At 47.3% G+C, this 25194-nt stretch overlaps 1 protein-coding gene across 50 annotated transcripts in view; it reads left to right on the top strand.

The window, feature by feature from the left end:
* The first annotated feature begins 5286 nt into the window (after positions 1-5286).
* MBD1 (methyl-CpG binding domain protein 1) overlaps positions 5287-25194 on the top strand; it is a 54441-nt gene continuing 34533 nt past the window's right edge. Inside the window, exons 1-18 of one of the 50 annotated variants that reach the window (XR_010662909.1) lie at positions 5313-5446; positions 6678-6812; positions 13252-13366; positions 13463-13629; positions 13713-13795; positions 13958-13998; positions 14356-14502; positions 14593-14721; positions 14888-14962; positions 15090-15218; positions 15302-15370; positions 15957-16124; positions 16490-16789; positions 16928-17020; positions 17368-17499; positions 17585-17646; positions 20533-20827; positions 22246-23589. Coding sequence is in view for 40 of the 50 variants with exons in the window: in XM_065932704.1 (XP_065788776.1) it covers positions 6703-6812; positions 13252-13366; positions 13463-13629; positions 13713-13795; positions 13958-13998; positions 14356-14502; positions 14593-14721; positions 14888-14962; positions 15090-15218; positions 15302-15370; positions 15957-16124; positions 16490-16789; positions 16883-17020; positions 17368-17499; positions 17585-17646; positions 20533-20722 (2055 nt within the window). In the remaining 10 variants the exon portion in view is untranslated. The other 49 variants (XR_010662908.1, XM_065932701.1, XM_065932729.1 and 46 more) reach the window with 49 other exon arrangements.

Raw genomic sequence — 25194 nt, 5'->3', positions numbered from 1 at the left:
TCACCATCTGCAGTGATTTTGGAGTCCCCCCAAAAATAAAGTGTGTCACTGTTTCTACTGTTTCCCCATCTATTTTCCATGAAGTGATGGGACCAGATGCCAAGATCTTAGTTTTCTGAATGTTGAGCTTTAAACCAACTTTTTCACTATCCTCTTTCACTTGCATCAAGAGGCTCTTTAGTTCTTCTTCACTTTCTGCCATAAGGGTGGTATCATCTGCATACCTGAGTCATTGATATTTCTCCCAGCAACCTTGATTCCAGTCTGTGTCTCATCCAGCCCACCATTTCTCATGATGTACTCTTCATGTAATTTCAATAAGCATAGTGACAATAAACAACCTCAACATACTCCTTTTCCTATTTGGAACCAGTCTGTTGTTCCATGTCCAGTTCTAACTGTTGCTTCCTGACCTGCATACACATTTCTCAAGGGGCTGGTCAGGTGGTCTGGTATTCCCATCTCTTTCAGAATTTTCCACAGTTTATTGTGATCCACACAGTCAAAGCCTTTGGCATAATCAATAAAGCAGAAATAGTTGTTTTTCTGGAACTCTCTTGCTTTTTCGATGATCCAGCAGATGTTGGCAATTTGATCTCTGGTTCCTCTGCCTTTTCTAAAACCAGCTTGAACATCTGGAAGTTCATAGTTCACGTATTGCTGAAGCCTGGCTTGGAGAATTTTGAGCATTACTTTGCAAGCGTGTGAGACGAGTGCAATTGTGTGGTAGTTAGAGCATTCTTTGCATTGCCTCTCTTTGGGATTGGAATGAAAACTGACCTTTTCCAGTCCTGTGGCCACTGCTGAGTTTTCCAGATTTTCTGGCATATTGAGTGCAGCACTTTCAAAGCATCATCTTTTAGGATTTGAAATAGCTCAACTGGAATTCCATCACCTCCACTAGCTTTGTTCGTAATGATATGTCCTAAGGCCCACTTGATTTCACCTTCCAGGATGTCTGGCTCTAGGTGAGTGATCACACCATCGTGATTATCTAGGTCATGAAGATCTTTTTTATACAGTTCTTCTGGGTGTTCTTGCCACCTCTTCTTAACATCTTCTGCTTCTGTTAGGTCCATACCATTTCTGTCCTTTATTGAGCCCATCTTTGCATGAAATGTTCCCTTGGTATCTCTAATTTTCTTGAAGAGATCTCTAGTCTTTCCCATCCTATTGTTTTTCTCTATTTCTTTCTATTGTTCACTTAAGAAAACTTTCTTATCTCTACTTGCTATTCTTTGGAACTCTGCATTCAGATGGGTATAGCTTTCCTTTTCTCTTTGCCTTTCACTTCTCTTCTTTTCACAGCTATTTGTAAGGCCTCCTCAGACAACCATTTTACCTTTTTGCATTTCTTTTTCTTGGGGATGGTTGTGATCCCTGCGTCCTGTACAATGTCATGAACTTCCATCTATAGCTCTTCAGGCACTGTCTTTCAGATCAAATCCCTTGAATCTGTTTGCCACTTTCACTGTATAACCAAAAGGGATTTGATAGGTCATACCTGAATGGTCTAGTGGTTTTCCCTAGACCATTTCCCTAGACCAAATTTAAGTCTGAATTTGGCAATAAGGAGTTCATGATCTGAGCCCCAGTCAGCTCCTGGTCTTGTTTTTGTTGACTTTATAGAGTTTCTCCATCTTTGGCTGCAAAGAATATAATAAATCTGATTTCACTATGGATCACCTAGTGATGTCCATGTGTAGAATCTTCTCTTGTGTTGTTGGAAGAGGGTGTTTGCTATTACCAGTGCATTCTCTTGGCAAAATTGTGAGCATTTGCCCTGCTTCATTTTGTACTCCAAGGTCAAACTTGCCTGTTATTCCAGGTATCTCTTGACTTCCTACTTTTGCATTCTAGTCCCCAAGGATGAAAAGGGCATCTCTCTGTGTGTGTGTGTGTTATACTTCTAGAAGGTCTTGTAGGTCTTCATAGAACTCTTCAACTTCAGCTTCTTAAGCATTACTGGTTGGGACATAGACTTGGATTACTGTGATATTGAATGGTTTGCCTTGGAAATGAACAGAGATCATTCTGTCATTTTTGAGATTGCACCTAAGTACTGCATTTCTGACTCTTCTGTTGACTATGAAGGCTACTCCATTTCTTTTAAGGGTTTCTTGTCCACAGTAGAAGACATAATGGTCATCTGAGTTAAATTCACCCTTCCAGTTCATTTTAGTTCACTGATTCCTAAAATGTTGATGTTGACTCTTGCCATCTTCTGTTTGACCACTTCCAATTTACCTTGATTCATCAGCCTAACATTTCAGGTTCCTATCCAATATTGTTCTTTATAGCATCAGATTTTACTTTTATCACCCGTCACATCCACAACTGGGTGTTGTTTTTGCTTTGGCTACATTGCAACATTCTTTCTGGAGTTATTTCTCCACTCTTCTCCAGTAGCATATTGGGCACCTACCAACCTGGGGAGTTCATATTTCAGGGTCTTATATTTTGCCTTTTCATTCTGTTCATGAGGTTTTCAAGGCAAGAATAGTGAAGTGGTTTGCCATTCCCTTCTCCAGTGGACCACAGTTTGTCAGAATTCTCCACCATGACCTGTCTGTTGTGGGTGGCCCTACATGGCATGGCTCATAGTTTCATTGAGTTAGACAAGGCTGTGGTCCATGTGATCAGTTTGATTAGTTTTCTGTGGCTGTGGGTTACATTCTGTCTGCCCTCTGAGGGATAAGGAGGAGGCTTACGGAGGCTTCTTGATGGGAGAGACTGACTGAGGGGGAAATTGGGTCTTGCTCTGATGGGCGGGGCCATGCTCAGTAAATCTTAAATCCAATTTTCTGTTGATGAGCGGGGCTGCATTCCCTCCCTGTTGTTTGACCTGAGGCCAAACTATGGTGGAGATAATGAAGATAATGTGACCTCCTTCAAAAGGTCTGGTGCAGGCACTGCCACACTCAGTGCCCGACTCTGCAGCAGGCCACCCACACCTCCACCGGACACTCCTGGGCAAGTCTGGGTCAGTCTCTTGTGGGGCCACTGCTGCTTTCTCCTGGGTCCTGGTGCACACAAACTTTTGTTTGTGCCCTCCCAGAGTCTGTTTCCCCCATCTTATGTACATTCTGGTGGCTCTATGGTGGGGTTAACGGCAACCTCCTCCAATAGGGCTTATGTCATATTCAAGTCTGCTGCACCTAGAGCCCCTGCAGCAGGCCACTGCTGACCCGTACCTCTGGAGGAGACACCCAAACACTCAAAGACCGGTCTGCCTCAGTCTCTGTGGGGCTTCCTGTTGTGGCACAAGGTTTTTCTTGAGCTCTTGGAATGCCTCTGGCAGGTGATTTCCTTGAGGAGATCTCTAATTTTCTTGAAGAGATCTCTAGTCTTTCCCATTCTGTTGTTCTATTTCTTTGCATTGTTCACTTAGGAAGTCTTGCTCATCTCTCCTTGCTACTCTTTGGAACTCTGTATTCAGATGGCTATATCTCTCCTTTTCTCCTTTGTCTTTTGCTTCTCTTCTTTTCTCAGCAATTTGTAAGGCCTCCTCAGATAACCATTTTGTCTTCTTACATTTCTTCTTCTTGGGGATGGTTTTGATCACAGTCACCTGTACAAAGTTACAAATCTATGTCCACAGCTCTTCAGGTGCTCTTATCAGATCGAATCCCTTGAATCTATTTGTCACTCCTGGCGTATAATCATCAGGGATTTGATTTAGGTCATACATGAATGGTCTAGTGGTTTTCTGTAGTTTTTTTCAATTTATGTCTGAGTTTTGCAATAGGGAGTTCATGATCTGAACCACAGTCAGCTCCCAGTCTTCTTTTTACTGACTGTATAGACCTTCTCCAACTTTAGCTGCAAATAATACACTCAGTCTGATTTCAGTATGGACCATTCAGTGATGTCCATGTGTAGCATCTTCTTTTGAAGATAGGTTTTAGGAACATTTATGAGATAAAGAGGTAGGGAGGTCTGATCATGGCCAAAGGTGATTGGAAGTAAGGAAAGTGAGGTAATTAGAGTGGTTTAGTTAAGCTTTATGGCTCTTCAAAGGAGACATGTTCATAAAATGGCAGTGTTAGCATGTTCTGAGGGTGGAGTTTTTCACCCTGTGATGCTAAAACATCATCCATCTGACACTTATGCAGGCCCAGTTGGATAGTTGGTAGTCTCAAGTGGTCTGAACTGGCCAAAAACCAGCTCCATGTTACTGAAAAATAACTTAAGCAACTGTTAACTACAGTGATCCACATGTCAGAGGTATTACATATAAGGAAGCTAGTGGAAGTTTAGTTTAAAATCAACTAAAAGCAAGCAACTGAAAGTAAGCATGGCAGGTTAGGTTTGGCGGGTCTTCTCAGGTTAGCCCTTGATTTCATTACTAACGAAGAAGCACAACCATGCCAACGGGAACCAGGTTTTTTGTTTTCCCCTCCCCCAGGGGTCTCACAACTTTTATTCCTCAAAAATCATTGACCGTCTGTATCAGCAAAAGGCATTCTTCAATTTTCCTAACAGATGAAGGCAAGGGTAAAAGTTGATACTGAGCTTCTCTGGCAGGGCGCATTCCTTGTGAGTAGGCTAAAGCTCAATCATGCAGAAAAGAGAAGAGGTAGAATTGTGGGTCTTAGTCCTACAATGGAGCTGAAAAACACGGAGTCAGCCTGGTCCAGCTATTCAATATCTCTTCTGAACTTTAAGTAAAATGTGTCACTGTGATATATGTATCTATATCCTCCGATTCAAAAATGTATATAACTGTCTTCCAATGAAAACAAATGGAACAATCCATAGAGTTTTCTGAAACACTGTCTTTAAGTTTAGAGCCCTCAGATTGGCGCAAATAAAATCTCCTATTTCTTCTTCAGACCGACTACTGATTCATTTTTCCTTGACAGGAGGAACGGTAAAGCACATGCGCAAACAAGGTTACAGAGTGGGCGAAGACGACTTACAGACCCAGCCTTTTCCGCCCCTCCCTCCCAGTTACCTCCTGCGGGGACCTCCAATAAGAGACTAAATCCAATCCCATTCCTCCACCTCCCCTCAGGCTTGGATAGGAAAGCACACGTGACCACAAGCTGGGAGGATGAGCACAAGCGAGGTGCACAAGCTCTGCGGGTTTGTAAAGAGGCACGAGCCTCTTTGGGCGTCAGTGCGCAAGCGCAGCAGGCCCCGTCTAAAGGGGCGCGCGCCTCCGCCGGAGTCAACACGCAGGCGTGGACCTTTTCTGTTCACGACCCACGCTCCGAGGTATTAGCGCGCAGGCGTCCCGCCAGGGGGCGGAGCCCGCGAGAGGGACAGCGGATTTCCGGTTCCTGGAGCAACGAACGGCCGCGGCGGCGACAGCTACAGCTTCAGAGGAAGCGGCTGCGGAGGAGGAAGGCGAGGAGCCGAGAAGGCGGGAGCCACGGGCGGGATTCTCGCCATGGGTCCGCGGACCTAGAACGGTGGAAGGTACCAGCCGGGAGCCGAGCTGGTGAGACGGTCAAGGGGGGTAGAAATGGACACCGCTCAGGCGGAGAATTGAGAAGGATTGAGGCTCAGAACGCTGACGGAGAGCAATGAAGGGCCCTCGGGCCGATGAGTGGGAGGAATGGCGGCCTCGGAATATTGAAGGGAGGCTTGGGAAGATTTAGGCGGAGGACAGGGAGGGCTGGGGGCTCCGAAGGCTGACAGGTGGAAGTGTCGGGCTCTTGGACAAGGACGGAGAGGCATGTGGAGGACCCGAACGCAGAGGGGAGATATCGGGGCCTCTCGGGTTAAGGAGAGCGAAATGGGGGTCCAGGATGCTAAAGGGAAAAAATGAGCGGCCCTTGGGCTGATGACGGGGAGAATGAGGAGTTGGAATGCTGAAAGGGAGGGACGGGCGTCTCACATGGAGGACGATGAGACATAGGGGGATCAGAACGCCAACAGTTAGGGATGGCTTGGTGTTGGACCAAGAGAGGAATGGGGTGGGGGGTCAGATGCTGAAGGAAGAAATCAGGGTGTCTGAAGCTGATGAGAGGAACGGAGGGTGAGGACGCCAAAGAAAACCTGTTAACTGCAGAAGAGGGAAATAGGGAGGGTTCGGAGACTTGGGAAGCAATTGTGATTCAAAACACTGACAGAGCGAAAGTGAAATGGGAGGCATTCGGAGTAGGGTACGAAGGGAATGAGGGGCTGTTCAGGTCAAAGATGCAACGGAGCTGGGGGTTCTTTGGCAGAGGACACGGGAAATGGAGGCAGTAATACTGAGGTAGAAGGATAAGAGGACAGCAGACAGGAAAGGTATGAAAGGGTTAAAAAAGAAAGTTAGTGACTCTTGGATCAAGGAAGGGAGTAAATGGGAGGTTAGGGTACTGAGGTAGCCGAGTCCTATGGGGGGCCTCTCGCTCTAGAGATGTGAGGAATGCGGTCTCTCTGGCTGAGGCTAGGGAGGAACTGGGGATTAGGACGGTGAGAATGAGGAATTCGTTGAGGATGGGGACCCTTGGGTTGAGGATAAGGCTGCCAGATCAAGAAGGGGGCGGGGGTGATGACAAGCTCCTGGGCTCAGGATAGAGAAGAACGAAGTGGGAATGGGGCTTTACCCTTCCTTATGTTGGCCAGTTGCTTGTGGCAGGTCCTAGGTCTTAAACAAGCATGAATAGAAACACAGGTTTGTGTGGCACAACATGTCCCTTTCCAAAGCCTTAGTTTTTCCCACTGCCTCTTCCATGTTGCAGGCCGCTGCTTCTTCCCGTGGTCCCCATGGCTGAGGACTGGCTGGACTGCCCAGCCCTGGGCCCCGGCTGGAAGCGCCGTGAGGTTTTTCGCAAGTCAGGTGCCACCTGCGGACGCTCAGACACCTACTACCAGAGGTACTGGGTGGGTTGTGGACAAAGGGGTTAGGACTGAACCTGGTTAGGCAGGGTGAAATCGGGGCAGTGTGATTACATTTATGGGTAATTAAATTATGCATGTACAGTTGATCCTTGTTATCTGCAGGTTCCATATTTGAAGATTTGGTTCCTCACTAAGATTTGTTCTTTGTACCCCCGAAGTCATACTCACTGTGTTTTCATGATCTTTTGTGGATATGCACAGAGCGGCAAAAAATAGGTCGCCTGATGCATGTGTTCCCAGCCAAGATTGAATGAAGATTTCTTACTGTAGCTCTTATGCTGTAAACAAGTGTCCTTTTTGAGGGCTCCTTTGTGTCCTGTTTTTGAACTTTTGAATGGTGGTTTTGCTCTGCAGAGTTGCCCTGAGTGTAGTGTTGAAGTGCTGTACAGTGATGCAAGGGCAGGAAGTCTGTTCTGTGCCATATGGAGAAAATGCGTGTTAAATAAGCTTCATTCAGGCATGAGTTGCAGTGCTATTGGCTGTGAGTTCAATGTTAATGAATCAAAAAGGCAGTATATCTAGAAAAAGAAGAGGAAATTAGCCAATTAGTATGTAAGGCTGCTCCAGGAAGTGCTAAAGTAACGTCTATGGTCCATGATAAAGCTAAGGAAAAGATGGAAAAGTGGCTAAATCTGTGGTTTCTTGAGATAGTGACCAGAGTTTTGTGGACAGTGTGGTGAAGCCAGAAGCAAAGGACATCGGCTGTGATGTTCCCAGGGTTACAGAAACGGTAAGCCAGTTTCAGCTGGTGCTGGCTAGCTCACACATTTCCAGAGGTGATACTCTGTGAAAAGTGTTAAATTTTCAAGCGAGGCAGGTTTTGCAGATAAAAGAGTCTGTGGAAGAATTTTAAAAAACACCTTATAGGTGCTGTATCGGCAAAGAGTTATGAGGAAGAGTAGGTTTTCAATGCTGATGAGGCTGGCTTGGTTTACAAGGACATTGACAAAGGAGCCTGTGTAACACAGATGACTTCCAAAACTCCGAGTTTTAAATCATTCAAAGGCCATGTAGTTAATTATTTGTAAGAGGACTGTATTAAGCAAGGTGTCTTTAAACAGAAGCACACATAAAACAAGGTTATATACTGATTGGTTGACAAAAATGTGACCAGAGGTTTACAGGAACTTGACCTGTAGTCCCTCTAGGAGCAGTGATTCTGTGCTCACTAATTCAGTGTTTAAAGTGACTTTATAGAACAGAATTACTGTGAATAATGAGAATTGACTATAAATACATGAAAATATGTGTTTACAAAGTTACGTTTAAGGATTTGAGGTCTTTTAGAATATGTTAGTCATGTAGTTATTAAATTTTCTAAACTTTTTTGTGTGTAAGTTGCTGTTTGCTTAGAGGAATACAGTAAAATTGTAATTAGAATTACATTTATTATTATGCTTATAAATAAATATAATATTTTTGTCTATATTGTAGTTATTCACATATTTACAGTTTTTATAAAATTTTCAAAATAAGTGCAGTGATTAATAATAGAAGAGGCCAGAGGTTTTACCCAAATTAGGGCAGGGTGACAATTGAGTGTGTTTCAGTTTTGGGGAGGCCAGTAGGAGATATGGGACCCCGAGGTCAGAGGTGAAAGACAGTATTATTACTCACTGCATCAGCAGTATCCAGTATGTCATCATTATTGTGCCAGTTCCCCAAATGCCAGTTCCCACAGGGTGACATGAGGAGGGCTACTTAATTAGCATCTGCACATACACTGTTGTAGGAAAGGGACTCCGAGCTTAAGGAATCTAATCTTTAGTAATGTTAGGACAGTAAGGATGCCTTCCCTTGCTCTGGAAGAACACCCTCTCTTATCTTCCAAGGCTGATGCTGTACACACATCCTTGAAAAGATAGCTCGTTGCAAAGGGTAGTCAGTGCCTCTCTTGCAAGACATGCAAAAATGTGAGTGACCTGTGTAGTATTATCTCCCAACATCAGTGACTTATGCTTTGTTTTGTATGTAGTTGCATTTATTTGTTTACACTAGTATGTATATTGTTTGTACATATACACTTGACCCTTGAACCATGTAGGGATTAGAGAGCCCATCCCCTATGCAGTCAAAAATATAACTTTTGACTCCTTAAAAGCTTAACTACTAATAGCCTACTGTTGACTGGAAGCCTTATCAATAACAAATCGTTGGCTAACACATACTTTGTATGTTGTATGTATTATATACTGTATTCTTTTGGGAAAATAAGCTGGAGAACAGATTAAAGAAAGTCATGTGGGAGTTCCTTGGTTGCCTAGTGTTTAGGATTCCACACTTTCACTGCTGTGGCCCAGGTTCAGTCCTTGTTTGGGGAACTGAGATCCCATAGACTGAGTGGTGCAGCCCAAAAAGGAGAAAATCATAAGGAAGACGAAGTTCATTCACAGCACTGTGCTGTATTTAGCAATACATTAAATTTACATCATCTGTTTACAGGATAAGTTGCCTGACTGTCAAGTGCCTACAGGAATATTATCTTATATGATACAAGGCATTGTAGATCTTATACATATTACTAATATCAGATATCAAAAATGAAAACATAATATGAAAAATTTATGTTTATTTACAGGTATGACAATTCATGCATTGATAACTGAGAAGGAGCAATATGGTTGCCTTCTGGTAGCCTAGCCTGTACACTAATGAATAAATTGTTATAAAGTTTTTATGGCACATAGTATTATAATCATATTCATGATACAGTGTTGTTACATTGTTGTATTTTTTTTTTGTTTTTTCAAGCCACTTACCTGTGTTGATAGGCAGTTTCTTTAATTAACCAGGGAGCGAGGCATACTGTATGGTAATGTAATTCTATAGTTATAAAACAGTAAGAAAGCTAACACATTATTAATTTTATATTAAATGCCACTCACCTATAAATGCCTGAATAAAGATAGGCTATCCATTTCGAGTCTTGCATAGATGAATACTTGGGCAGTGATGATGATGGTGACACAGAAATGTCTCATACACTTCTTCTTTTGTTTTGGTTGCACTGGGTCTTGGTTGCTGCTCGGGGGCTTTTTCTTGTTGTGGCAAGTAAGGGCCACTCTTTGTTGCTGGCATGGACTTCTCATTGTGGTGGCTTCTCTTGTTGCAGAGCACAGGCTATAGGTGCCTGGACTTTAGTAGTTGCAACGCATGGGCTTAGTTGCCCCATGGCATGTGGAATTTTCCTGGACAAGGAATCAAAACCCAAGTCCCCTGCATTGGCAGGCAGATACTTAACCACTGGACCACCAGGGAAATTCTCATATAGTTCTTGCCTTACAATTGTTAGATTTTCACACAAGGACACTCAGCCACAAACGTGATAGATAATTTTTAACTGTACAGCCTGGTTATTATTTACTATTTATTAAGTGGAAGTGGATCATCACAAAGGTTTTCATCTTTGTCATCTTCATGTTGAGTAGGCTGAGGAGGAAGAGAAAGGGGATTTCGTCTTGCTGAAGAGGGGTGGCAGAGGCAAAAGGAGGAGGAGGTGGGGGGAGGCAGGAGAGGCAGAGACACTTCGTGTAACTTTATAGAAATGCACTGTAATTTTTCTCTTTTTTTTTTTTTTTTTGCTTTTTCAGTTCTCCAGAAATGTTTCTACATTGTCTCAATCTTTCTTCCTCTGTTCGCTTTAATTTCAGTGCCTATGTCATGTAAAATAAAAAGTGGTCTTGAATATCAGAACCCTTCTGCTAGATTGTCTAATGTCAGTTTTTTTCTGGCACTCTTCCTTCATCTTCCTCATTATCCGGTACTGGTTCAGCAGCAGTCATCTCTATCAAGTTGTCTTGTGTTAATTCCTCTGGTGTGATGTCTGTTAGCTCTTGAGTCCAAGATCGATGTCTTGAAACTCTTCATCCTCTCCCTGACGTTTGCCATATCTACAGTCTCTTTGATGATCTCCTTGATTAACTTCGCTGTGAATTCTGGGAAGTCATACCCAACATCTGGACACAGTTTCTCTAGCAGGAGGTTATTGTTTTGCACTTGATGACTTTCGTACTCTTTTCTGTAAGGATGATGGCATCTTCAATGGTGTAATCTTTCCAGACTTTTAGGATGTTCTGTCTTTGAAGATTCTCGATAGTGTTGTCAGTTCTTTCCATAGAGTTCTGCGTGTAAGGAGCCACAAAGGTCCTTTATAACCCTCTGATCTAGAGGCTGGATTAGACATTGTGTTTGGGGGCAAACAAACCACTTCAACATCTTTGCTGTTGACTTCATGGGGTTCTGAGTGGTCAGGGCATTGCCCAATGTCAAACAAACTTTAAAAGCTGTCCCTTAACTGGTGAGGTACCTCCTGACAGAGCATCAATGGAACCATTAAAAAAAAAATGGTTCTCACTGTCAAGACCTTCTTGTACAACCAAAAGACTGGCAGCTGGTGTTTATCTTTTCCCTTCAAGGCTTGAGGGTTAGCAGCTTTATTAATAAGGGCAGTCCTGATCGTAAACCTGACTGCATTTGCACAAAACAGTAGAGTTATTTTATCCCTTCCTGCCTTAAATCCTGGTGCTCACTTCTCTTTCTTACTAACAAATGTCCTTTGCACCGTTTTTTTTTTTTTTTTTTTTTCCCTCTTTTCAGAATACGATACTTTCATCTCCATTAAAACTTTGTTCAGGCAGATAGCCTTTGTCCTCAGTGATTTTCTTAGTGGCGTCTGGGAACTTGTCTGCTGTCTCCTGGTTAGCAGAAGCCGCTTTTTCTGTTATCTTGACTTTTGTTAAGCTAAACCACCCTTTGCTGGCATTGAATTACCCAGTTTTAGAGCCTTCACCTTCCTTTTGCTTTAAATTGTCATATAATGACTTGACTTTTTCTCAAATCTTGTTATAATTTATAGGTATGACTTTCTTATAGCAATCATGCATGCACATAAAAGCTGCATTTTCAGTACAAGATAAAAACAATTTTGCAAAAAGTACAAGGTTTTCGAGCTGCTGGCATAGTTGCAGCAACAGTGCCTGAGTTCCCTTTGTTTTTCTTCCTTTCTTTTTTTTAAATGATAGTCCTTACAGTAGATGGCCCCCCTGGTGGCTCAGATGGTAAAGAATCAGCCTGCAATGCAGGAGACCCAGGTTCCATCCCTGGGTCAGGAAGATCCCCTGGAGAAGGAAATGGCAACCCACTCCAGTATTCTTGCCTGAAGAATCCCATGGACAGGAGAGCCTTGTGTGCTGTAGTCCATGGGGTCACAAAGAGTCGGACACGACTGAGTGACTAACACTTTCACTTTCACTTTATACTGGATTCATTAATCTTGAATTGGCGGGCAACTACAGCTGCAGACCTCAATCTACGGTACATGTCAAGCTATTCAGCTTTTTCCTGTAATGTTATGACTTTTCTCTGCTTCTTGGGAGCACTTCCAGTATCACAAGTGACACTTCGTTACGGGTCCCAAGGTGTTATTAAAAGCTTACAGTTTTGCACTAAATATGATGAAAATGACATGAGAAAAACCACTGCAAAAGGGCACTTTCTACCGTGACGCTCAATTTTATGGAGAAGCAAACTGCTCACTCAGATGATTAGCCTTCCATGCCATTTGAAGTAAATACTTGCAACACCTGAGCTCACTGCAGCAGCAACAGGAGGTGGCTGTGAGATGATTATAGTAGTATGATATGTGCTACAGTTAATTTTGTGCAGTTATGATGTAATACTGCATCTTTACTTCTGTTTATGTTTTTCTTGACTGCAAATGGTGCCACATATGATGTTATTAAGTATTTGTGTACATGTTTTGGTAAATTTTAACTTTTTATAATAGACTTCATATATATATATCTTACGGTGGTAAATGATAAAATAGACTAGTATCTACATATATATTATGCATTTGTGACACACCTTTTTCTTAATTTTTTCAATATCTCTAGACCACATGATTCATCGAATTGTTTTAAATAGTCACAATTCTCCAAAAAATTTTTCAATATATTTATTGAAAAAAAATTCATGTGTAAGTGAACCTGTGCAGTTTATACATGTGTTGTTCAAGAGCCAGCTATGTTTAAAACATGTTTTTTTCTTGTATAAATTTTGTGTACGTAGTATATAATGCTAATACATGTATGTTATTTATTTGTGTTGCTATTTGTATTTCCTTTCACTTATGTGAAATACCAGTAGTAGCAGACATTATAAATCTGTGCATATCTATTTACATTTATATTATTTATTAATGTTTGTCTACATGCTGGCATTTATACACCTTTTATATTCCTGCTGTTTGGAGTTACTTGGGGTAGTTTCTTGGTTGGGGTTCATAGGTTGATCCCAGGCTGCTTCCTGTATCCCACCAGCTCTACAGGACTGTTCATCAGCCCTGTGGGAGGGTTGTATGGGTGGAGTGGCAATGGCTCCAGCTAGGTACCAACCTTCCTGGCCCATCCTCAGCCCCACAGGAGACAGGATCCGGAGCAAAGTTGAGCTGACCCGATACCTGGGCCCTGCGTGTGATCTCACCCTCTTTGACTTCAAACAAGGCGTCCTCTGCTATCCATCCCCCAAGGTACTGTATGGTGTGAAGTACTCGGGCACAGGTGCTGAGCCTCCTGACACCCACCCATGGGTCTCCATCCTTCCTGCCCTTGCTCTCATTTTCCAGGCCCATTCCTTGGCCATCACCAGCAGGAAGCGGAAGAAGCCTTCGAAGCCAGTCAAGGCTCGGAAGTGTCAGGTTGGACCTCAGAAGAGTGAAGTCAGGAAGGAGACACCAAGGGATGACACCAAGGCTGACACTGACACAGTCCCAGCTTCACTTCCTGCACCTGGGTGAGTGTTGGGCTAGAGTCAAGTCCGTGAGGGTTGTGGTTGGGCGTACACTCAGGGCCCCACACCCACGTTTCCCATCCTAGGTGCTGTGAGAACTGTGGAATCAGCTTTTCAGGAGATGGTACCCGAAGGCAGCGGCTCAAGACTTTGTGCAAGGACTGCCGAGGTGAGCAGCCCCTGGGGCACTGGGAGGTAGAGCTGGAGCAGCCTCGGTGTCAGCCTGGCACACAGATACTTGGCTAGGGGCTGATGGTAGGCAACAGACCAGAGGGAGTCATGAGGTCAGATACCTGATGCTCCTTTAACATTTCTCTCTCCCTCCCTATAGCACAGAGGATCGCTTTCAATCGGGAGCAGAGGATGTTTAAGGTAAGCACAGCCTACTTCCTCCTCACAAGTGTGTGGTGGGAGCAGGATGTGATGGTGGCTGGTCAGAGTCTGAAGGAACAGTATGGACCCACTGGTGTCAGGGTCATTTTGTAGGGAGCTAGCTGCAGGCAGTCAACAGTAATGGAAGTTGGTCAGTAGACACTGATCAGGGTCACAGGGGAGAGTAGATGTCGTTTACGGCTGCAGTGATGGTGGCTCATCCCTAGTTAGCCACAGTGATGAGGCAGACGCAGACGTGGTGATGGGGGTTAATGTGGGGTCAGCAGACACGTGAGGGGCGGTGCTCCTGGAGCCGCTCTGCCTGGACCCGTGACCTTGCCCCACCGTTCCTGGCAGCGTGTGGGCTGTGGGGAGTGCACGGCCTGCCAGGTGAAGGAAGACTGCGGGGCCTGCTCCACCTGCCTCCTGCAGCTGCCCCGCGATGTGGCCTCGGGGCTGTTCTGCAAGTGTGAGCGAAGACGGTGCCTCCGCATTGTGGAAAGGGTGAGTCAGGCAGGTGGGGTGGGCCCAAGGTTCACCCATGCTCCTGGCCCTCAGCCCTGGCCCCACGCTTCACACCTCTGGCCCCCACAGAGCCGAGGGTGTGGCGTGTGCCGGGGCTGTCAGACCCGAGAGGACTGTGGCCGCTGTCGAGTCTGCCTTCGCCCTCCCCGCCCCGGGCTCCGGCGCCAGTGGAAGTGCGTCCAGCGGCGCTGCCTCCGGGTAAGTCAGAGTGGGGGTGCAGATGGTGGCTGGGGCAGAGCTTACTCTGCTGTTAGAGGTGCTCCTGCTTCCTTCTTTCCAACTGGCCTTGCGCACCTCATGTCTTTTTTTCTCCCCCACCTCACACTCACCTCTCTGGCTCCACCTACCTGCCCCTGTCTGCCAGCACCTTGCCCACCGCCTCCGGCGCCACCATCAGCGATGTCAACGACGCCCTCCCCTCGCTGTGGCTCCCCCTGCTGTGAGTGCCCCAGCCCACATTCTGCCTGCCTGTTCCCCTCGCATGCTTTCTGCACACCTGAGGTGGGGGCGGTGCTCCGTGTCTGCCTGTGCCACCAAGCCTAAACTTGCCTCTGCCTTTCTCGCAGGGTAAACATGGCCGCCGCAGGGGAGGCTGCGACTCCAAGGTGGTGCCCCGGCGGCGTCCACCCCGAGCCCAGTCACCGCCTCCACCTCCTCCACCTCCTCCACCGCAGCCTCCAGAGTCTCCAGAGCTGGTGAGGCCCTGGTGGGCAGGGGGACGGCACAACCGTAACCTCACCAACTACCTGCCCTGACCCCACCCCATTTGCCTCTGCAGCACCCCAGAGCCCTGGCCCCCTCGCCACCTGCTGAATTCATCTATTACTGTGTAGACGAGGACGAGCTAGTGAGTGGCCTCACCCTACCTGAATAAGCCTAGACTCTCCCAGGGCGCTTGGTTAACCCACAGAAGCAGATGCTGCAATGGGCCTAATAGGGGAGTAGTAAGGCACAGTGATGGACACTAGTATGGGCTGAGCAGACAGTGGGGTAGGAACTAATATGGGATCCCCAGGTGCAGTCACAGGACCTGGTGTCAGATAAACCAACGCTCTGATGGGGCTTGCAGAGGAAAAGCTGGCACAGTGCCTGAAGTCTGCATAGGACTCCCAGGCGCAGTGATGGGAGCTAATGGAGCATCTGCAAAATTCTGCTGGAGGTGGGGGTCAGAGACATTATCTTGGTAGCTAGTGGGGGACCAGCAGATAGAACGATGGATACCGCGTTGAAGCAGCCACCGTCCTCATGGTATTAAGGGCCTTTCAATACAACAATATTGCCTGGTGCTGGACTCGCAGACACGGAGGTGTGACTAGTGGGGAGCCAGGCTAAGACTAATGTCGAACCAGTTCCCTCCAGCGGGGCTGGTGGACGAGGAACAGGAACAGCACTGTCACTATCCTGGTGACAGCCCCCACACCCCCTGTTCCCAGCAGCCTTACACAAACCGTCGGCAGAACCGCAAGTGTGGGGCCTGTGCAGCCTGCCTGCGGCGGATGGACTGTGGCCACTGCGACTTCTGCTGTGACAAGCCCAAATTCGGGGGCAGCAACCAGAAGCGCCAGAAGTGTCGCTGGCGCCAGTGCCTGCAGTTTGCTATGGTGGGTGTAGCAGGAAGGGTCTGGTGGGTGGGAGGAATAGTGCCAGTCTCCCACTCGTGCCCCCTGCCACCCGATGCCTGGGAGGGGCAGGCAGGCCTGGAGGGTGAGTGGGGACAGGCCAGGTGGGTCCTGTGGCTTCAGAGTGGTGGGTGGGGCAGTGGGTTTGCCACCAGTTAGCAGATGTTGTGCTGGGATAAATGAGGAAACTGGGAGGAACTATCATTGCCAATAGGAGATTCACAGCCTTTGTGATGAGGGGCTTGTCCATAAGGAAATTCCCTGCTGAGACTAACGGGGTTGGGTGCATCGATCAGGGCAGGGTAGTATTGTACCTGGTGGCCATAACATGCCACCTCTCCTCACAGAAGCGGCTCCTGCCAAGTGTCTGGGCAGAGTCCGAAGATGGGGCATCACCACCCCCAGCTCACCCTTGTCGAAAGAGGCCTGGCTCTACTCGAAGGCCCCATCTGGGTCAGACCCTGAAGCCTCCCTTGGCCACACCCGCAGCTCAACCAGACCGAGCCCAGACTCCAGTGAAGGAGGAAGCGGGCGGCGGCTTTGTGCTGCCCCCACCTGGCACTGACCTTGTGTTCTTACGGGAGGGTGCGAGCAGCCCCGTGCCAGTGCCTGGCCCAGCCTCGGCTGCCACAGAAGCTCGGCTGCAGGTGAGGGTCCCGCCTTCTCCTGCCCTTTCCAACCCCACCCAGCCTCGTGCAGGGAAGCTGGGACCAAGTCTGCTGCCATCCTCCTTCACACAGGAGGCCCAGTGCCCTGGCCTGAGTTGGGTTGTGGCCTTACCCCAGGTGAAGCAAGAGAAGGCGGATGCCCAGGAAGACTGGACACCGGGCACAGCCATCCTGACTTCTCCTGTATTGCTGCCCAGCTGCCCCAGCAAGGTGGGGGTCAGTGACGGGTGGTCTGTGAGCAGAGTGATGGGGAGCCATGATGGTGCTTCTTTGAACACAGTAATAGGTGTGCTGATTACAGCCTCTCACAGAATTATCCCGCCTGTCTGACAGATGCCTCACCCTCCCCAGGCAACTAGTGTGGCCTGCTTTGCTGCCCAGTTAACAGAAAAATGGAAGTCTGTGAGGAATGGGAAAGGTCTGTAGACAAGATGGTTTTTCTGTGCTCAGGTGTGACAGAATGGGAGTGTCAGCACAGGGACAGGTTGGCTGGTAGGGACACTTTCCTCAGGCCAGCCCTGCCCTTCTGACAACTGCCCATTTCCCGCCTCTCCCAGGCAGTAGACCCAGGCCTGCCATCAGTGAAGCAAGAGCCACCTGACCCTGAGGAGGACAAGGAGGACAACAAGGATGACTCCACCTCTGACTTGGCCCCAGAGGAGGAGGCAGGAGGGGCTGGCACGCCCGTGGTCAGTGCTGGGGGACACCCCACCCTGTCCTGACCCTGTTTGAGGCCCACCAGTCATGGTGACCCTGATGTTAATTCTTCCCCAGATCACGGAGATTTTCAGCCTGGGTGGATCCCGCCTCCGGGACACAGCAGTCTGGTTGCCAAGGTGTGCCCCACACTGTGAGGGGTCGGGATGGAACGGGGGGTTCTGGCCAGATGTGGGCCCTGAGTCATGAGCGCAGTCAGCGTTTTGACATGGGGTAGTGGGAGGTAAAGGCCCCATGGGACTGCTCTTGTCACCGTCAGTGATGGAGTGTGTGCAGGACCTTAGAGATTTCTCCTGAGGTCTGGACCAGGGCTCTCCTTGAGGAGGGTTACAGGAGCTGATGGCAGGAGAAGAGTTGGTACCCTTTGTTGAGATTGGAAAGAAAGGGAAGATAAGGAAAGCTTTTCCCCCGTATCCTTAAGAAAATCCACAGGGGTCAGACTTACAATTTCTTATTCAGAGAATCATCATTTGGGGTCTTGAAGGCCTGTGGAGTTTCCAAGAGATGAATGGGTGGGCTGGTCAGTGGGGGGTGGTCAGGAGATCTGGTTCTGAGATGGCTTTGTGATTGGGGCCCACACACAACTTGAGTATCCTCAGTGGAAGGAATCAGGCTGTGTTTCTTGAGATTTTCTGGAGCCTGTTGAGGTCATTAACTGTTTCAGCTGCTGCACAGAACTGTCCCTACAGGTGTGGCAGTGGAAGGAAGGATAGGGAGGTGGGAGGACTGTAGGACTGGGCTGGTGGGAGGAGATCAGGGGAATGCTGCCTCCTGCAGGACTGATGAGAACCCTGACGGAGCCCAGACAGGCAGCGTAAACTGTTGACCTGAACCCCTGTATTCCTTTGTTCCTGTGGACTAATGTCTGCAGGCCAGAAACTGCTCCACCTGTACTTGGGCAAGTACTGAAGTACTGATTGAGACCCTGCTGGGCACACAGCGGTGAATCAGTGACCCTGGGAGGCTTAACTTTCAGGAGACACAGGATTCCTGCCTTCAGGGAGCTTATAATCCAAGTAGTGAAGCCATTTCCCCTATGCATGAAGTCATTACATATTAACAGAACAGTAATGATGTGCTATGTTGTCTGCAATGGAAGATTGTAGAAGAGAGGGAAGGGATAATTAGAGGGAAATGGAAGAGTAGGAAATGGTTTTGTGATGCTTCATTTTGCACATAGGGAACCTAATTCAACATACAGACCTGCTCCCTCTTCTCTAGGTCCAAGGACCTTAAAAAACCTGGAGGTAGAAAGCAGTAGACTGGAGGCTTCTGCAGACTGTAGGACTCAAGGTGATACTTACAGACCGACTTTATCAGAGACAACACTGATCTGCTCAGAGGCTGGACGATAGATGGATTGCCAGGGCTTGTGTGGGAGTCAGTAGGAACTGGGAAAACCTACCACCAAACCAGAGGAGCAGGCCTGTTCAGTACTCTGAGCTTATAGAGGAAATAAGCAGAAAAGGAAGACAAAGAGTAGAAAGTTGGTGCATCTCCTCCAACCAGTGCAAACCCCAGGAGCCTGAGTGTCATAAGAAGTGTGGATATTAAAGATGGGGGAGCTGGGATGGGAGAGCCGACGTGATTAAAGCCACCTTCGGCCTAAACAAGCCATCATCATAAATAATTCTAAATGGATTTGGATGAGGCCTGGTAGTGTCTCTAAACATTTCCTCAGGGAGACAGCAGTTCAGAATGTATTGGGAATGTAATGTGAATAAATGAGGAAAGGAACTGCTGTTCGTTGAGTTCCTCCCATGGACCTGGTTTAATCCTCAAAAACATCGTTTTAGAATGGCATTGATTGTGCCCATTTTTGCAGAAGGGAAAATGAGATTCAGAGAAACTAAATAACTTGTCCAGTGTTGAACAGCTAGTATCAATAGAGCCTAGGATCAAGATCAAGCCCAGGTTGTAAAAGCCTTGTTTTTAAGTTAAGCCACTAAACTGTTAACTGTAACCTATATCCAGTAGTGTGTGATAGTGTCATATTAACAAGTTTCCAGCGACCTGACAAAAGTGAATTCTAAGCATAACAACAAACCCCTTAGAAACTGCTGCCCCTGGGGTGGCATAGGAAACACCAAGACAGTGTGGATCGTGCCACCTTGTCAGAGCACGCATGCCTCCTGAGACTGGGTTATTCCCAGGCCTTGGGTGCCACATAGGATTCCTCAAACCCAAAAGGGCATCTTTCCCCACAGCTGATACTTACCGTCACTCCCTACCCTCAGCCAAAGCAGTCTTCAGAATGAACGCTCCTGGCCTGGCTCATGTTTCCTCACACCTCACCTGCCCTGTCCCTTGATGACCTTTGTACTTGGTTTCTACTCTCAGCCCCTGTCTTCTAGGAGTCGGAGCTCCTGCTTCAAGTCCCGCCTAAGGGCCAGTCTTGGCTCAGCCCTGCCTCACTTTCCAATTCTTCATAAAGTGCCAAAAAGATTACATGTGTGATTCATTACTTAGCTTTACTGGGCTGGGACTGAGTGCTGGCCTCCTAAATTTGTAGCCTATGTGCCTCCTTTGCTTACTGTAGTCCCAGCCTTGCAGCTTTAGAGAATTCAGAGGTAGAGTAAGCATTTCTCTACTTTTAACTCATTTACAGCCCTCTGCCCCCTTCTCTGCTCCTTTCTTTGCCTCACCCTACTTATTTCAGCCAGAGTCAAGACTGGATAATTTTCTCATACTGATTTGCTCCCTCCCAGGATCCAACCACCCAATCCTCATATTCTGGTGGTATTTTGACAGTGATGCCCTAAATGAAATTTGAGAATAGCATTCTGACTCATGAGATAAAGTCTGGTTACTGTGTGTGTCAAGATACAATCAGAAAAGCAGCACTACTAATATAAAGATTTTATGTATGTGTGTATATGTATATATAAATATGTATATTATCTTAAGGGATTTATTGTAGGTGATTTGATCTTATGCAATTGTGGGAGCTGGTTGAACAGTCTGTATAAGGCTGTTGTCTTTGCATCTAATGCTGGAGCTTGAAGTCTGCAGGGCAGGCAATCGGGAAGGGAAGATGGATGTAAAATGTGGGAGACGGAGGACACACTGGCGCCCAAGAGCACGAGCTGGAAACCGCAAGGATGGCCTGAAAGCCATGTCAGCCTCTCACCACCTCCAACTTCAATGACGTGGGTGTCCTGCAGAAGAAGCTGGTGCCCTTCATCACAGAGTTAAATATGCATCTGGTCCAGGAGTTAGAAAAGCTGAAGGAAGATCCTGGGGAAGGTGGAGCAGCTGCAGGCCTGGCTGCAGGCCTGACTGTTGCCCCATACCAACGAGGTGAGCCAGCAGATAAATGACATGTGTGAACTGCAACGGTGCCTGGTGCTCCTGCAGCAACCTTCCGAGTGCGCTGCTGCTTCGCGTCTGCCCTCCAGTTCCCACGCACAGTCTCTCGTGGCCCGTCCTAACTGGAAGCATGCAGGGAAGGGGATACTGGGAAACGTAGCCTAGTCAAGGTGACACGTTATAAAGCCACCCTGCCATGAATCAGCTCCTAAGGGTCTCAGAACTCACCTGAGGATAACTTGGTAAAGCTGCGTTGCTGAAAATGCAAGCTGAAGACCATGGATTTCATGGTGACCCCAGCAAGTACAGAAATTCTGTCAAGCCCATCCAGAAAAAACTTGCTGGTCTCGGCTATTTTTGTGTCATTCATTCAGGTATCGAGAGCCTGACCCAGGGTAGACACTGTACTTAGAATACTGAGATTCAGGAATGAGAAAGATATAGTCCATGCAGTTTTATTAAATACATCAATATGTATTTACAAATGATGAATTTCCAACTTTATCGTGGAATTTAATGGTGAAAATACAGAATTCAGGAAACTGTTGGGAGGACAGCCCTTGCGTGACCTTGTTGGGGCACAATAGGCATTGGAAATAATAGTTTATGCTGTTCTATTTTAAAATTATTTTTAAATGATTTTTATTGTCCCGTTTACTGATTTATATATACTTAGTGTCTCGGGTGGGAGTATCTTAATGGTGCTTAAGTGCTGATAGACTGCCTCTGAGAAACTAGTGTAGAAAGTGGGTGGCAAGATCGAGGTCAGGTTCTATTCAAGGATCTTGGGTGAATCACTTCTAGAGCCCCCTGGGATTTGAGACGGTCGTCGTGCCAGGGCCGGTCCCGCTACCCTCCGAATACGCCCACCAGGGGGCGCTGGCGCCTGGACCCTGGTCCTCCGGCCAGGGCTGGAGAGACCCTGCCCCTCAACCCCGTATCCCTGGGGCGTGGCCTCCCCTGGGCCGAGGCGGTCCAGAATCAGCGCAGAGGGAGGCCGACTCCCCTCTTCACAGTGGCTCCGCGGGCGAAACCGAAGCGGGATTAAATTACGGGACACGCCCGGGGTGAGGGCGCAGCGCAAGGAGCTCAGGACCGACGCCGGGACGTTCCAGGGCCGCCGAGTGTCGCCGAGATTCCGCTTCCCGTGTCGCCGAAAATTCACGTTGATGGCACCCTCCAGGCTGTGGACCTCGGAGGTTCCCAACGGGCGCCCGAGAATTCGGCTTTTACCAAGCCGCGCCCCTAGGCCGAGGGCGTCACCGCCCTTCTGAGGGTGTGGTGTCACCAGACCAGATCAGCCAGCGGGCCAGGCACCCGTGGGAATCGAGGATCCAGCAACTAGCCCTCAGGACCCCGTCCAGGGAGCGGAGACGATCGTCTAATTTCTTTTCTTTCTTTTGTTTCAGGCTACGTAAACTCTTAGCAGTAAATGAAAATGAGTATTTTACCGAACTTCAGTTGAAAGAAGAAGCATTATAGGAGATAAAAGACAAAATGAGAATTATTAAAAAGAAATTTCAAAAGAGGAGACGTTATTTTGTGGCTGAAAGGCTGAACGAACAATTCAGGAAATGGAGTTCAAACCTGGAAACATGCCGCATGCAAAATCCGAAGTGGGCGGATTACAAATGATTAGGGAATGCTGGTTTATAGTAAATTGCGGTCTTAAATTGGGATACGCAGTACTAGTTGTGCTTTTGTTATTACACGTCAGTGACCTACTAGGTTCTAATTTTTTTTTCTGTTAAAGTTCCGTGTTCATCCCCATTGCAGAAAGTACCAAAGTGCCATTCTTATTTGACTTTTAGGTATTACCTTCCACTTTTTGTGGCTCAGGTGGTAAAGATTCCGCCTGCAGTGCGGAAAACCTGGGTTCGATCCGTGGGTTGGGAAGATCCCCTGGAGAAGGGAAAGGCTACCCACTTTAGTATTCTGGCCTGGAGAATTCCATGAACTGTATAGTTCATGGGGTCGCAAAGAGTCGGGCAAGATTTCGACTTTCACTCACTCACCAGTTTGCTCTTGAGCGGAAGTTCACCTGTAGTCTCCACCTGTGCTGAGGGCCCCTTTTAGGTTTCCTCACTTGTGTTGTTTTTTTTTCTGCCTGGGATCCAGAATGCCAGAGCCTGATCACCGAAATTCTGATCCACGTCCTGGCCCTGGTCTTTATTGTGCCCAGTCAGATCGTGCCGCTGCCCCCCCATCCTAGTGTTCCTCGAGTGTAAGCCCTGGTTTCCTGGTTTTATTAACAAATTTGTCACTACTGGTTGGGTTAGCTGACAAACCAATTAGGCACTCTCAGCTTGTTTTAGCAGTAAGATGAGGATAATACCCGCTGTTCCATCAGTCAAGTATTTGTGAGACTGAAAGGCTTTATGTGTGAAAATACCTTTAAATTCCTGTAAAGAACTAAGCGAATAAGGTTGTCATGTGATGATTTGCCCTGAAGGTTAACTTAGAGATGGTCTCAAAATTTGACCATTCTACAAAGTGTCCGCTAACTTTTCTCATGCTTCTAGACATTACAGGATATAAATAGCAAAATCAATTGGAATGTAATTAAATCTTCGACTTCACTTCGGGTTAAGGAGGCTTTTTTCTGCTAGCAGTAAGGGAGTGAAGTCGGCGGGAGACATGGCCAAGGGCGGGGTGAGGGCTGCGCAGACTCACTCTTCCACTCCAAGAGGAAGTTGCGAGTGCCCGCTTCTGTGGTCACCATGGTAACGGAACCAACTTCCGCCCCATTCACCTGTCCCTAGACCCCCGAGGCGCAACACTGGCAACCAGACCTGTGCATCTCACGAGCTCGTCCCGCTGGTACCTGAGGTTGGGGAACCGCGGCGGACACCGCCCCCGACCCGAGGGAGCTCCAAAATGTACAGCCAGCGGTTTGGCATCGTACAGAGAGAGGTTAAGGGGCCCACTCCCAAAGTGGTGATCGTGGTAAGCACGGGATATGTGTTTGGGATCCTACCGTTTTCTGTATCTTCCCCCATCTCAGGACCCAACCCAACCTTGGCACCCAGCAGGGGTTCTCTCAAGGGAAGCAGATGCCTGAAGCAGTAGTTTGAATTTTGAACGAGGGAAGAAAAAGGTCTCTTGCCTAGCTCTCGTACTTCGTCCCTCCCTACCCTTTTCCTCCCCGCGTCGGTTGTATTTAGTTTATGTATTTGGAGAATCACCACTGGAGATCTTGAAGGTTGAAGATCTTGCAAGAGTTTTAAAAGAGGTCGTGCCCTTGAAATGCGGAGTGTGTGTGTCAAGGAAAGGGCGCTGGGTCAGGTGGCAGGAAATCTGGGGTCTGGACTGGCAGTGATTCAGCTGTACGGGCGGGACTAGTTCTGTACGCTTAGGAAAACCGTCTGTTGAAGAGTGCTGGGGGTTTTGAGTGGTTTTAGGGCCCTTCCTTTGCTGACTCAACTATAACAGAAACATACCTGCAGGCCTGGGAATAGGAGGTTGGTTGCCTTTAAGGCAGTGGTGCTGGTAGGAGGCCAGGGGAACACTGTGTGCTGCAGAATTTGATGAGCGCCGCTCAGAACCTCGGACAGCTGGTCCACACACCTGCATTCCTTTGCTTCTCCACACTAGTTTCCACAGGCTAGAAAACCTCCGTGTGTAGTTAAGCAACGATAGAGGTATCACTTGAGTCCCTGCTGTGTGCACAGATCTGTGGAAGATACAGGGGTGAATACATTGACCCTGGGAGATTTCGCTTTCTCTGAAAGTTTGATCCTTGTCTTCAAGTTGCTATCTAATTGCAGAAACAACTCGCTCACGCACAAAACCATTAAAGATTAACGCAGTGTGCCAGCACAGCTGATAACGGTGCTGTATTGTCTGTGTTGGCACGCTGTGGAAGAAAGAGCAGAGAGCATGAAAGATACAGTTTTATTGTGCCCTGTAATGCACATAGCAGTTGTCAGTTAATTTATAGACCTGCTCCCTCTTCTTTAGGTCCAGGGACTGTAGGATCTGGGTTTGGAAATGAGTAGACTGGAATCTTTTACAGTCTGTAGGGTTCGAGGTGATTATTATTTTCTTTATGAGGGACAGTAATGGATGTACTTTGGGTTCTGTATCTGAACCCTGAGCTCAGCTGGGCTACTGGTCAGGTGACATTCCTTGTGTTGGAAACCAATAAGGATTCCCATTCCACCAAATTACCACCAAACCAGAGAAGCAGGCCTATTGAATATTTTATGTTTATAGAAGAAGAAAGAGGAAAGGGAAAAGGTCAGAGCTGGTGTATCTCAGATATCAGAGTGTGATAAGAAGTGTGGATATTAGAGGTTGTAGACTTATGATGGGAGAAGAGTTAAAACCACCAGAGGTGAGACTTGAATGCTAAACAG

This window comes from Muntiacus reevesi, chromosome 4 (genome assembly GCF_963930625.1).
Source record: "Muntiacus reevesi chromosome 4, mMunRee1.1, whole genome shotgun sequence".
NCBI lineage: Eukaryota > Metazoa > Chordata > Mammalia > Artiodactyla > Cervidae > Muntiacus > Muntiacus reevesi.
The sequence above is the reverse complement of the archived record's forward strand: the minus strand, read 5'-3'. Positions and strand labels throughout refer to the sequence as shown.